The following is a 14,262-nucleotide window of genomic DNA, read 5'->3' as shown; positions in this document are numbered from 1 at the left end:
AGCCCGTTTTTGGTAAGTCTCCCGTCCCTAATAAATGTCCCCTCCCCCCTCTTTACTAACTGCCCTCCTTGAACTAGATCGAATCATAGCGATATGCTAGGTAGGTCTAATGTGGACACTTCAATTCTTCCCTAAGGAATTTTCAGGCGGTTTAGTCTAAGATGGATATAGAAATCAGACGTTTTTGATTTAGAATAGAATTGCAAAATCAAGTTGATCATGGTCTAGTATAGGGTAAGAGTTTTCATCATCCTAGCGGCACCCCCCCCCCCCCCTCCCCTCACCCAAAGATTTACACAGCACCCGCCCCCAGGACTTCTTCTCGAATTCGAACAAGATTACGTCCATAACACGTATCCGTGTCATAGTGTCATCAATGTCCTTGATTTTCTAACCTTTCTGTGAAAGAACAATTAAATAGGGCAGAAAAACATTCCGGCGAAAATTTTTGAATGTTTTCATACGTTTTCTGGAAGCTACAGCTCATATAATTAGCCTCGGTTAGCTGCCTTAGATTGCATATCTTTTCTTTGACCAACATTTCAAAGAAAACAGGTTGTGAAGGTCACGTGTGTGAAGGTCACATGCCGGTTTGGACGGTCACGTAAGTTGGGTTAGAGATCAGTCACGTGTGTAAGCGATCACAGATCATTCAGTTAGCTACCAAGAAAGGAATAAGGGAGATCAGAGATAATTTTTCCAACTTCGGCTGTTTGACTTGAAATATGCCAAAAAAAGGGAAAAAATCGGAACGAAAAAAAAAGCAATACCAGGAGTGGGGTTCGAACCCACGCGGACAATACGTCCATTGGAACTTAAGTCCAACGCCTTAACCACTCGGCCATCCTGGTGTTAATACAAATAAGGTAGTTCATTGTTTGGTATTATCCAAATTCAGGCAGATTGTAGCTATGAAGAACAATCGATCAAAATGGCCGGAGTAATTTCTCAGTCCTACAATAAAGACATGCGCACCAAATTAATCCATTAAGCCACTAATCTACTCCGTGATGGAATTGAATCTATTAACCATTCCTTAAAATCAATCATACCTAATGTCTGATTAATTTGTAAAATTAAGCTGTTTGGCCTCATTAGCTCCAATTAGCAATTATGTTGCTTTCACCTATATTACTTCTAATTAATTTCACTCTATTCAGATGGGCGGGGCGGTCGGGGGTGCGAAGTGGTCAAATAAATTTGGTATGACATGACATTTTAATCGGAACTTTATGTTGTCGTGGCTTTCGTACTTTTGTGTGATCATTCTTTCATTTTTATGACTCTCAGCCATTACGTTATTAACTTTAATTTGCCTTTTATCGTCTTCTGACGAAGAAATCCAACTCTACGATGGCCGGTCCAAGAGATCAAAATGGCGTCTGTTTAAAAAATATGACATATATAACACTTGATCTGACGTCATCTCATGTTGTTTACTTCAAGAGAAACATGTTTGGGTACCCTCAAAGGCCGGTTATAAATAATCTTAAAGTTACGAAAGGGAGGGTGGATATTCGGCCGTATCTACGGAAATCCGTTCCGGTCCGGAAATCCCCGGCTAATACCAGCTATCCACCGTGCCTGGCCGAACAAAATAAACCAAAACGGAGATTTAATTCACGGCATAAAGAATATGGCTTTGTTGGTTTCCTCTTACAATTGCGCGCTCGGGTAGCCAGCTACATTGCAGGGGAACTTAAATGCAGTTTTCTGGCCTTTTCTGTGCTTCAACGCTAGCGCGCGAAATTAAATAGTAGCGTATGCTCGCCGTATCCAGGTATGCAAGATAGAGGATATTACACGGCAGAACCAGAATATAAATCTTATTTTCGAGTGGTAAAAACAATATTTTATGATGCCAGCACAGTAAGTGAGTAAAATATTGTTTTAAACACGAGAAAATCAAATTCATATCTTCAAGCCACCGTGTAATTTTCCTGTCATGATAAAGACAAACTGACTGTTTGCGCAAACAACCATAAAAACGCGGGAAATGACTTCATCAATATTCTCACTGGTGAGGATATGGAAAATACGCCACTCGGATCCCGGATGTGGTTTTGCATAACTTTTACGAGTGCTGTATTTTCCAGTAAAACACTGGTTTCTATGTAATGAAAAGAAATATGCAGCTTTACTTCCCTCCACCCTACAGCTCCTAGTAAAATGAAACAAAAATAAAATCATTTAACTGAAGGGAAAGGAAATTCAAATTGGAAGACTGTTAACACTCAGTGTAAGTAGCTACCTTTATTATATGGAGAAGAGTGTTTTACTGGGAACTAAACCCCTCGTAGATTCCATACGCCACTTCATCCGGGACCCGAGTGGCGTATTTTCCGTATGTCACCTTTGTGAGTGTCGTATCGTTCAATGACCTCACGATTCCCGCCTTTTGCTTTTGTTGAATTGGTTTCTCCATATAATAAAAAGAACATTACACGTTGGCTCGAAGATATGAATTTTATGTTCTCGTGGCAAGAACAATATCTCACGAGTGAGCTTCGCTCACTCGTGAGATATTGTTCTTGCCACTCGAACATAAAATTCATATCTTCTCGCCACCGTGTAATATCCTCTATATATCAACTTGAATTTGAAAAAAAAAAAAATTAAATGAGCCGCCCTATAGCGTTTTCAGAAAATTGATGTCTTGAGAGTTGGCCCTTCTGCCCGGCATAATGATCTTGCTCCCTTAAAGAAAGGGTTAACGCACGAAACTTCAGCTTCGCAACGCAGCTAGAGCAGTTAACAATTTACTTTTGTTAGCTTCAAGTTTTCAATTAGCTAAGTGCTACAGGTACTGTCAATGCCCCACTTTTTTTCCAGCCACCTAACATTCCTTGTAGGGGAGAGAGCAACTCCCTTATAAAAAGGGCGGGGGTGCTAATCATACCTTTAAGGGGTTGAAAAAGTGGTTTTGGTACCTCTCGGGGTGTTCAGCCTCAAAAGGTCCACAGTGGGAACTTTTGCAATACCTTTATAACGGCTATATTGAGCCGAAAAAAATATGACAGGAGATGATGTGTTGTTTTAGAATTAGTATCTCTTGGGGGTGAAAATAGTTTTACGCCACGCCCACAAAGCTGGATCTTGGTATCTTTTAGGGGCTATTTTCAAAATTTCCGACGATCAACCCCGTCCTTTTTATATGGGAGTTTCCCCCCCCCCCCCCACCCCTGGGGCTAATGTAGCTGAGAAGAAGCCTGCAGAAACGGAGTCCAGCTGAGATTTATGTTGCTTGCAGTTTTAATTTATTCCTCCAGATTGCAAATTTAAAAACAAACAAGAGGTCCCTCAACTTTACCTAAGGGGGACATGCTTAAAGGATAAAAAAAAGTTCTTCTTGTTTGGCTACAGTACAATGGTCACGATAAATGTGATAAATGTCATGCGAACAATTTCTGATGTCACTCTATTTTAAACTCTTATTTACCTTACAAACATTTAACCAACAGGTCAGCGTCTTTGTGTCACTATTTACAAAGCTAACTGCAGACCTTACTGGTAAACAGGAACTTAGATCCTTAAATTTAGACTTCCATTGGCCTTTGTGTTCGACAAAAATTCAGACTAATTTTTATACTCTTTTCATTTTCTACGCTAATCAATCGATTCGACACGGATTGGCGAAATTTCAAATCGTAATGCTCTTTTGTCTTGTAAACAAGGTCTGATTTATGAAAATACTAACAAAACTAAGATGTTCAGAAATATAATAACGTCAAATAAGGAAATGCATGTTATTTCTGACGTTAATTTACTGTACTTTAAAATCCTGCTTTCTTCAACTTCTCTTAACAATTGCTACAAAGTGTTACGCTCAATGTTTTTTTCATCAGGTACATTATTTACAAATTGAACAACGAATTTCGCTGGTAAAACACTAGGTGTATCAGTTAAGCCTTAGTTACACTGCTTATTTTTCCTCGCAGCGAAGATCCAAACGATTGAAATCATCATCTTACATTCCTAAACTATTGCTTACTTTACTTGCTAGAGAAGCAACGGTTTATCCTAAAAAAGGTGAATATATATGAAATAAAACGCAAAAATTTTGTTGCGCATATCTCTCCCGATGCGTCCTTTTAGAAAGAAAAATATCAATAGTTAAATGTCAATTTAATTTATATACAGGTTGGTACTAGGAGTAAAACTGTCCGTTGAGGTCATGGCATATTTTTCTTCTCATGCGATCACTCGCTGCCGTCCTGGTCATTCTTGCCAACACCTGACAGAGTAAATAAAGAAACAACAACAAAAAATAGTAATCATCTAAATTTATTTCCTTAAATTAAAAAAAAAAAACAATCGGGGCTGCGCGCGCTCTGATTAACTCAGTATTATATTTTATGCTCAAAACAAGACAACCGTGTTTTACTATCTGGCCGAAGAAAATAATCTGAAGCCTTGAATTATATCGTCATAAAACATTACGGTATGTTAAAACACTCACGAAATATGTGAGGCACTCGCTTGTTCCTCTTACTTTCCTAGATTTCTCGTTCTCTAAAATTTCCCTCCGAATTCGTTATAACATGATAAATGGCTGTGGCCTGTTGATTGCGTTGTATTACACTGTAGGTAATTTCATGGTTTACACTCTCATGCTCGACAGAGCTAGTTATCAGTCATAAAAAACAAACAATACGTGAGCCGAACAAGATCAAACGACAAACACTTAAAAAAAATAGATGTAGAAACCTAAACACACTTTCGAAAATACATACAGCTTGATCGATGACATCTCAGGAAAACTGTAAGTAAATGCCAAAAGCCGTTTATTAAAAATTAGAAAGCACTTATGCATGTTTTCATTGAATCTTACCTTTCTCTCCAAAATCCAATGTCACGTCATCTCCAATCAATATAAAAGGTGCCCACCGGTTCACATCATAGCCCTTACTTCTCATCCACTTCATGGCCTCGTGTAGAGATTCACCAGCACTTTCCCCAGCGACAAGGTGATCGTAGAAATGCGTCATTAACTGCTCTGTTGCTTTGTCATCCAGCGCCCACAGTGATACCAGCACTGAGCGTGCGCCAGATCCTAAGAATGCTCGGGCAATTCCAACAGCTCCCTCGGCCTTTGTTTGCCCACGAGCACTGTGGCAACAGCTAAGGACTACCAGTTTAGCTCGCAGTCGAATCTTTGAAATGTCAGACATTGTCAATAAGTAGAGTCCTTCTTGAGGTATTCCGTTAGGAACACGAAAAGATGGTGCAAGGGCAATTGCTCCTCTTTCAACATCACCGTGTGCGCCGATATGAATCAAAGCCACTGAATTCATCGCTTGTAGTACTGCCTGCTTTGTTGCTTGCCGTCCCAACAAAGGCTCAACTCCTAACTTTTTTGCTACCATCCTCGCTTCGTTTTCTGCACATTGCAGTCGAGAAATGTTTGTGAGTTTTCCTTTGAAATGCACCTCACCAACATCAGGATTTCCCACTATCAAAGCACCCGTCTGACAGTGGTAGTCCGCTGGACTTTCATTAATGAGCTTGAGAGTTGTTAGAGAAGGAGCAATACGGATCCTGAAAGTCTCAGATAGGTACTTTCCGCTTTCATCAGTTAAGGCGGCAAATGGAATTTGGTATAAAGCGCGATCAGGAACAATGATGATTTCAGGGCCCTCAAGGAAGCGCGCCACAGGAGCGATGATTAGTTTGTAACAGATAGGAAGGTTCATTTTAGGTCCTTGGTCAGCTCTACGTTCCTCTCCAATTCGCCAACCTTCATGGCTGTCGTCATTCCATGTTTTCGATTCTGGTAGAAAACCGTGTAAGCATTGGTCTTCGCAAATCTCCTCTGGTAAAATGCCAAAACTTCTGAAATCAAAAAATTGTTCCAAATGCTGCCTTGATCCTTCCCGAACTAACAGGTCATTTCCTTTTATCACCTGGAAATGTGTGGTTTCGCTTGCTTTAAGAATCCACAAATGTATTTTGTCAGAATAATATGAGACGTACAGGCAAGTGCGGTTAAACACTTTTCCCACCATGCCTTCAAGATCAGACCATGCTCCAGAGTCAGCTGGCATTTGATTGTCCAAAGAGTACTGAGCTGACATTAAATCTGCCAAAGCTCTGGCCTTCGAAAGATCTGAAACATACAGAGCTTCAGTAGGATTCCCGGTTTCGCAGAGTAAGTTACTGAGATTTCTGTAGCAAAAGATATTTTGATCCGCGATAGAAATCTTAAGTTGATCGTTGTCGCGGAGGGAGTTGCGCATTTCCTCGCATTTTTCAATACCAGAACGAAAATACGAGATTGCTTCCTGAATCTTTCCTTGTCTCTCTCTAAGCTTTGCCATTTTAATGAGAGACCGCAACAGTGTCTTAACATCTCCAGTCTTCTCACTTAATGCAAGTGCCTTCTTGATATATTCTTCCGCACCATCATAGTCAGACTTCGCGAAAAGAAAACCTCCGAGGTTCAGATAACTACGTGCTTCTAGTTCCCTGTTTCCAATTTTTTGGCTTATAGCCAGCGCCTTTTCAAAATATTCTTTTGCTTTTATTAAGTTACCTACAGCTTGCTCCACAGCTCCTTGGTTGACGCAAACGCTGGCCACTCCTCTTCTGTGTTCAATGTCTGCAAAGATGACAAGTGCTTTCTGGTTATATTCGTTAGCCTTGTGGTACTTTCCAAGAGAGGAAAAGTTAGCTCCCAGGTCCAGAAAAGAGTAAGCTACAGTACTCCTGTCGCCAATATTTCTGCCCATAGCCAACGATTTTTCAAAGTACTCTAAGGCCTTGCCATGTTCGCCAACTGAATCATACAACACTCCAAGGCTCGTGTAAGAGGAAGCTTCTCCACTTCTGTCTCCAATTTTTTTCTGGATCACAAGTGCTTTCTCGTGAAGTTCTCTAGCCTTCTCATATTCGCCAACTGATCGATACACCACTCCAAGGTTTCTGTAAGAAGAAGCTTCTCCACTTCTGTCTCCAATTTCTTTCTTGATCACAAGTGCTTTCTCGAAATGTTCTCTAGCCTTCTCATATTCGCCAACTGATATATATATCGTTCCAAGGTTTCCGTAAGAGGAAGCTTCTCCACTTCTGTCTCCAATTTCTTTCTTGATCACAAGTGCTTTCTCGTAAAGTTCTCTAGCCTTCTCATATTCGCCAACTGATCGATACACCACTCCAAGGTTTGTGTAAGAGGAAGCTTCTCCACTTCTGTCTCCAGTTTCTTTCTGGATCACAAGTGCTTTCTCGTGAAGTTCTCTAGCCTTCTCATATTCGCCAACTGATTGATACACCACTCCAAGGTTTGTGTAAGAGTCAGCTTCTCCACTTCTGTCTCCAATTTCTTTCTGGATCGTAAGTGATTCCTCGAAATGTTCTCTAGCCTTCTCATATTCGCCAACTGATCCATACACCACTCCAAGGTTTGTGTAAGAGGAAGCTTCTCCACTTCTGTCTCCAATTTCTTTCTGGATCGTAAGTGATTCCTCGAAATGTTCTCTAGCCTTCTCATATTCGCCAACTGATCCATACACCACTCCAAGGTTTGTGTAAGAGGAAGCTTCTCCACTTCTGTCTCCAATTTCTTTCTTGATCACAAGTGCTTTCTCGTAAAGTTCTCTAGCCTTCTCATATTCGCCAACTGATCGATACACCACTCCAAGGTTTGTGTAAGAGGAAGCTTCTCCACTTCTGTCTCCAATTTCTTTCTTGATCACAAGTGCTTTCTCGTGAAGTTCTCTAGCCTTCTCATATTTGCCAACTGATATATATATATTTCCAAGGTTTCCGTAAGAGGAAGCTTCTCCACTTCTGTCTCCAATTTCTTTCTTGATCACAAGTGCTTTCTCGAAATGTTCTCTAGCTTTCTCATATTCGCCAACTGATATATATATCGTTCCAAGGTTTCCGTAAGAGGAAGCTTCTCCACTTCTGTCTCCAATTTCTTTCTGGATCACAAGTGCTTTCTCGTAAAGTTCTCTAGCCTTCTCATATTCGCCAACTGATTGATACACCACTCCAAGGTTTGTGTAAGAAGAAGCTTCTCCACTTCTGTCTCCAATTTCTTTCTTGATCACAAGTGCTTTCTCGAAATGTTCTCTAGCCTTCTCATATTCGGCAACTGATTGATACACCACTCCAAGGTTTCCGTAAGAGGAAGCTTCTCCACTTCTGTCTCCAATTTCTTTCTGGATCACAAGTGCTTTCTCGAAAAGTTCTCTAGCCTCATATTCGCCAACTGATCCATACACCACTCCAAGGTTTGTGTAAGAGGAAGCTTCTCCACTTCTGTCTCCAATTTCTTTCTGGATCACAAGTGCTTTCTCGTAAAGTTCTCTAGCCTTCTCATATTCGCCAACTGATCGATACACCACTCCAAGGTTTGTGTAAGAGGAAGCTTCTCCACTTCTGTCTCCAATTTCTTTCTGGATCACAAGTGCTTTCTCGTAAAGTTCTCTAGCCTTCTCATATTCGCCAACTGATCGATACACCACTCCGAGGTTTGTGTAAGAGGAAGCTTCTCCACTTCTGTGTTCAATTTCTTTACTGATAAGGAGAGCTTTTTCAGAGAGATTTTTTGCTTGTGCGTATTTACTTTCACGGAAATGCACTGCTGCTAGTTCTAAGCTCAGCTTAACTACGCTTTCTGCGTATTTTATGGCGTTTGTGGTATCGCTGATAAGACTACATGCTTTCCACATTGTAAAATATATCTTTACGTAGAATGATTTGGTGAGTTTCTCGTCTTTTATACCTGCTCTTTCTTTCAGAATGAACAAGCATTCCTTGCATAATTCGATTGCTTTTAGGAATCGATTAGTGTTGAGAAGGTAGCCTGTAACAATGAGGCCGATCGAGATGACTTGTACAACTTCGTCTACGGTGTACATGTCACTGAAGAACTTCTGTTAGAACAAAAGAGAGAGTAAAAGTGGACAAAAATTTGCAACCATGTCGGTTTATCCATTTGCTAACTGCTGTTGTTATGATTTTAATATAAACATTTATTAGTATACTATTGCAGTCTGATTCAGGAAATCGTAGCGCAATTAGAAGATTGCAGCGAGGAGAGTTATACATTTATTTTACATGGAAAGACAGTGAGCTCACGAATGTCTATATATGTTTGCAATGATTGCTTGCTTGATCTGCTGAGATTAAAATAAAGGATTTTTGAAAACGAGAGATTTTTTATGAATATCTATTCTGTTATTTGCTTTTCAAAATCTGGAAGCACTTATATACTTAAAAAATTCTTGCCTCCGTTAGTACACAGCAGGATGTAAGCTCGAATTAATTCATCGCACAAATTTGGTTACATAGTTTAGATCAAGTTTCGGTTTAAACTCCGTTTAACGTTTAATAGTAATTTCTGAGAAGAGAAATTTATCCGGAAATCCAAATTATTATTGATTTTACATTGCTCTTATTAGAACACGAGTTTATCATTTCGACTGGAACTTCTAACGCACATTACACTTATTTGGCAATTTAAATAAGTGAAAAAGATTAAAAATGGAATGACATCTCAACAATACGTCTATCATCCAGGCATGTGTATCATTAAACAGTAAAGAATCTCTTTTCAGATTTCCTCTGCCTTCAGCAAGACAAAGTTTTAGAGCAAAGTAAAATAGGATTGACATAATATTACCGCTGGAAATTGTTGGCGTGGAAATATGATTAGCGTCTCTAATAACTATTTCCTTACTTTTATATCATTAAGGTAATCTTTGTTTGAAAAACAACTAATAACAATATTAAAATCTAAATAACTTAGTAAACTCACCACTCCCCTTTCTCTTGGTTTAAAGAACACAAAAGCGACAGTCTTTCTTTACTTTGCTATCCTATAGGATAAGAGAAAAATTAAACACCAGGTCTGATTCAAGACTTTTATTCCAATTTAATAAATCCATGTTTTTGCCTCTAACTCCATGCTGATATAAAAGTACAACAGGGATGACAGAGATACATGACCGAAACATACAGAAATAAATAAAGAAAGTAATTAAATAAATAAATAAATAAATAAATCAATAAATAACTTTATTTAAGTGCCAAATGTATTTAGCACTATTGTGCTAATTGAGGACACAGTAAATGAATAAACAAACATTACAAATGGAACGCAAACGTTTTAGAATACCAACTTGTGGGAGGCTGACCAGTTGGCTAGTGATACAACGTGGTTGAGAAGTTGAACTCGGAACTACCGAGAACAAAACCAGAAAGTGGTAGGGTGGAGGATTATTTTGAACCAGCACCTCAAGATTTCCAACCCAGCGCACTAAACCACTCGACTACCCTGCCCTCTCCTACAGACAAAGGTTAACTCCTCAAGAACTTCAAAGTCACGGACAAACATAGAAAACATACATTCCTTCAAATTTACAGACAAATATAAACAAACGTAATTGGACTGATTTGCCAAAGATAAGTTCACAAAACTGAAAGTCACAGATGTACAGGAACCCGCAAAACTGATTTTTTTTTTCTCAGAGATAAATTTAGACGCAAAGCGTCCAATAAACGCAGAAAACTGGAGGTTAGAGAAGAAGAAGCACAAAACTGCAGGTCAAACATGAATATAAACGCATGTAGCTGCCAATCAGAGAGTGACAGTCGTGCAAAACTGATAGTCACAAACAATATGAACACAAAAAAAGAAACCCACAGAGGAAGATCAGCGTGCACGAAACTGAAAGTCAATAAGGATTATCTTCTAAGGCATGATTTTCTGCAACTGAAATTACAAGGATTTCAACATCCAAATTCCTACAATATAAATTTAAACGTATTATTTATAATCCTCTGAGCATAGCTTCAACTTACTATTTTAATTGTTGCTTGAGATGTTCGAATCAGACAATCAACGCGGCGCTTCCCCTAAGAACAATGTGTGTTTAATATTAATAAATATACAAATGAATATATTAAAGATCTTATATTTGAACTGCGGAGAAAGACATGTACATTCTTCATCATCTACGGGCATATTACGAACTCACAGCGGAGTGACCAGCACCCAGCTGGCTTGATAGGTCAGGAGCACTGCACAGGCATCGCAGAGGTCATGGGTTCTGTTTTTCTTGTTTCAGGCTTTAATTTCACAACTGCTTAAGTTGTGTGTATAACTGCGATGATCAATCATCTCTTCATTAATAAATATATATGGAAAAAAAATTGTGTACAGTAAAGAGGAGGGCATACATCGAATAGACGATATCTTATAACTACTAGGTTAAGTTTACTGTTCTTACCGTTACTAGATGAGTCAAAATCAGAATGAAATCCAATTCAGTCTGGATCAGCAAAATCGATGTTCCTTTGACAAGGACAATAAATTATCAGTGTCATTTAAGTCTTTTCAATGCACAGTAACAACATCAAATATCTTAGAGGCAATCAATCTTTGACTTTTTTCCTCCACTGTGGCTAGCTACGTAAAACAAACAAAAAGCTTTATGTTCTCAGTTTTGCAAGATTACAACACAATCAGTGTACACAAGTATTTTGTAGGCAATCTCAACATGCGTAATCGTGTTATCCCTTCTAATGTATGGTTAACAATCATTGTAACAGTTTCAGTCTTTTTTAAGTTTATTTTTCCTGAAAAGCACCACTTGCGAGGTTCAATAAAGTGTGTATGTATGTAGAAATAAAAGGAGAGTAGAAGAGGATATCTACCGAAAACAAAATGAATACTGTCAGAACTGCCACGAACCTGATGATACAAATCAAATGAGTACTCACCTCTACTTTTAATTCCCTTTTCCACTGCGAAAGAACACCTTTCAAGGCCTGTAACACCACGTCACATCACAACAGGGACTCTGTCTGCAATCAAGTGACAGAAGAATCACCAAAGTATTGTTTTCGTTTTCTTTCCAGTGCATTTAATTAACACCAAGATACTGAACTGTAAAACGGAGAACTTTCTGATTAGAAAGAAGTCCAAAATCCTTATTTTTATTTTTTTACTTCAGAGATTCAAAAAAAAAAAATGTTCCGTTCAGCGCCCACTCATCAGAATTAATTTTCTGAAAGAGGTTATTATTTTTCCATTCCACTCCGAAATGTTGTATTTTTGAGCAATTTTATGTAATGTATGGCAAGGTTTACCAAGCCTAACATCTTATTGACTATCAGCCAGTTAATTTGACGAGTTTATGTTTCTCAGTGGCCAATTGCGATTTATAAATATCACTAACTGCTGTGTTCAAGTAATGATATAGTTTATCTTAAATATACAATAGTTATCGTTGATTCTTTAGTTCAAAAAGTTAATGTGATATGTTACGATTTTTATCGACCAAATTTAATGTAGATGCACATGTGAGGTAAAAACCAATTACTTACCGTTCGATGAGAAATCTAAATCAGAATGAAATTCAAATTTCTAGCCTCTAGCAGCTAAAACAGCGTCTCCCTCAAAATAACATTGACGTACAAATTATCAGACTTTCGAACCATGGGATACGCTTTCGGTTCGACGGGCTGTGGAGTCTTTTTTTATATCTGCTGAACATGTATCGAATTAATTAAAAAAGTAGAGCGAGAAGCTAGTTAACATTTGAAGACCACAGTAGCTATTCTGGCATTTGTGATTCTCTTTAGTCAGTATCCAGTCCCATCACTTATTTTGTGGCTTTTGGCACAGTCTTCTTTTGGCTTTTAATAGCATCTCTCACTGCCACACGATAGGCAGGTTTCATTTTCCCCTCGCATTTCAGTTTTCTGATTCGCAATTTAAGTTACAATTACGCAGTTTAGGTACATGTTTGTTTCCTTGATACAGTCAACTCTCGCTATAGCGGACGCGCTCGGGGACTTTGTTTAGTATCCGTAATAGCGAGAGTCCCTAAAAGCGGGATGTGAGATAAAAAGTGCCCTTAACATGCAGAAAATAACATAGACAATGTCTGTGAAGCAAGGACTATAGTGCAGCCGATAAAAAAAGAATTGATATGAAGATAAACATTCCAGAAGTCTTTTGAAGTGGTTTTTGACAATTGATGAACCGCAGACTGTAATTTTATATAATTATGTTATATGAGAAGTAGGTGATGTTCGCTTCATCGAGAGTCAAAACAATAAAATTGTCATTTTGGTACCTGACGAAAGTGTCCGTAATTCCGTAATGGCGAGAGGCCGTAATTTACGGGAGTCATTTCCAGTCAAGCCTCTATAGCTTTTGCCGGGGATCTGGATTTTGTCAGCAATAGCGAGGTGTCCGCAAGGCGAGAGTTCACTGTATATACTGTACATACATGCATGACTCAATGTGTAAGATTTTAATAACTTTCTTTCGTCTGTGTTGCTGACGGGTAAGGAATTGTGCAATGAGATGACTGAAACGACACGGGAGTTCCACTCAGTATTAACGGCACCTTTCCTTCAAACAAATCATTCCATTAAAAATCTGTTTTCCAGGGGGAGGTTCTTCGGAGAGGGTGATCTAATCTTCTCCCAAGATCACTATGTTTGACGCTGGCCTTGGAAGATCCTGGGCTTAAGATTATGGGTGACCTACCCTAACCCGTTAAAATATTTTCTACGGGGATTAATGGCTGGCTGAGTTTGATTTTTTACCTGAGCTATTGACAGGTGACCAGCTCTGTGAATTAGCCTTGCTACTTTCCTCCCCCCCCCCCCCTCTACCACTCCTCACTCAGCCTTTGCAACCAATCCTAAAGGCGCGAGTTACGCCCTGTGACCACACCCAACCACCTAGATCATCAGACAACTTTTTTTTATCTGATAACGACGGGAGAACCAAACACACATGCAAGGCCGCACTTACTGCACAATCCGGAGCTTAAGCAACTGAGACGCCAAGGAGAGTGCAGGGTAAGAAGTATGGGTTATTGACCAAGTGTGAGGTCAAGATGGCTGGATATTGGCCAAGTTCTCTTTTTGCGTGTTTATGAACCGAAACGGAGTCGAGGTCCATAAACTGGAAAAAAAAAAAAAAAAAAAAAGACCGAGGCCAATATCAAGCCATCTTGACCGAACAAGCTTGGTTAATAAAGGATTTATTATATGGCTCTCGGGAAAATTTTTCTTGCGGGACTCGGCGGGTAGTCCCGAGCGGACAAGATGGCTCCATCTTGCCCGCTCGGGTAGCCAATCACAGCGCAGGATTTGATTCATCTTGCCCGCTCACGGAGGTAGCCATATAATAAATGTATTTACATTTTACTTTGTTGTTAAGAATCTCTCAATATCTAAGACTATTCAGTGCGTCTATCAGTTTTAACAACTAGCTCCAGCTGACAATGCAAA

The 14,262-nt window shown here is 39.2% G+C and overlaps 1 protein-coding gene and 1 non-coding gene across 3 annotated transcripts; both read right to left on the bottom strand.

Moving 5' to 3' along the window:
• Window positions 1-767: 767 nt before the first annotated feature.
• On the bottom strand, window positions 768-851 carry Trnal-uaa (transfer RNA leucine (anticodon UAA)). The gene has a single exon. It is a non-coding gene; the product is annotated as a tRNA-Leu (tRNA).
• A 2,383-nt stretch (window positions 852-3,234) lies between these two features.
• Window positions 3,235-13,627, bottom strand: LOC149113811 (uncharacterized). 2 transcript variants are annotated; one of them, XM_089286475.1, is made up of 7 exons: window positions 12,337-13,627; window positions 11,731-11,814; window positions 11,238-11,302; window positions 10,810-10,863; window positions 9,764-9,824; window positions 4,832-8,879; window positions 3,235-4,234 (listed from the first exon to the last, which is right to left on the bottom strand). In XM_089286475.1, exons 6-7 carry the CDS (start codon window positions 8,862-8,864, stop codon window positions 4,200-4,202), a joined length of 4,068 nt encoding a protein of 1,355 aa, XP_089142601.1. In that variant the 5' UTR covers window positions 8,865-8,879; window positions 9,764-9,824; window positions 10,810-10,863; window positions 11,238-11,302; window positions 11,731-11,814; window positions 12,337-13,627; the 3' UTR covers window positions 3,235-4,199. The 2 variants fall into 2 exon arrangements, with proteins under 2 accessions (XP_089142601.1, XP_089142600.1); XM_089286474.1 differs by having other exon boundaries at window positions 11,731-13,627.
• Between the last annotated feature and the right edge of the window lie 635 nt (window positions 13,628-14,262).

This window comes from Orbicella faveolata, unplaced genomic scaffold, assembly GCF_042242905.1.
Source record: "Orbicella faveolata isolate gen_17 unplaced genomic scaffold, um_ofav_v1 contig_14, whole genome shotgun sequence".
In the NCBI taxonomy this organism is placed as follows: Eukaryota; Metazoa; Cnidaria; class Anthozoa; order Scleractinia; family Merulinidae; genus Orbicella; species Orbicella faveolata.
Note: the sequence above shows the minus strand (reverse complement) of the source record. Positions and strands in the feature narration are given on the sequence as shown.

Bases quoted from the DNA above. Each gene is read 5' to 3' on its own strand.
- LOC149113811 (XM_089286474.1), bottom strand. From the start codon at position 8,864: ATGTACACCGTAGACGAAGTTGTACAAGTCATCTCGATCGGCCTCATT. The intron at 4,235-4,831 runs GTAAGATTCAAT...TTACTCTGTCAG, and splicing joins ATTGGATTTTGGAGAGAAAG to GTGTTGGCAAGAATGACCAG.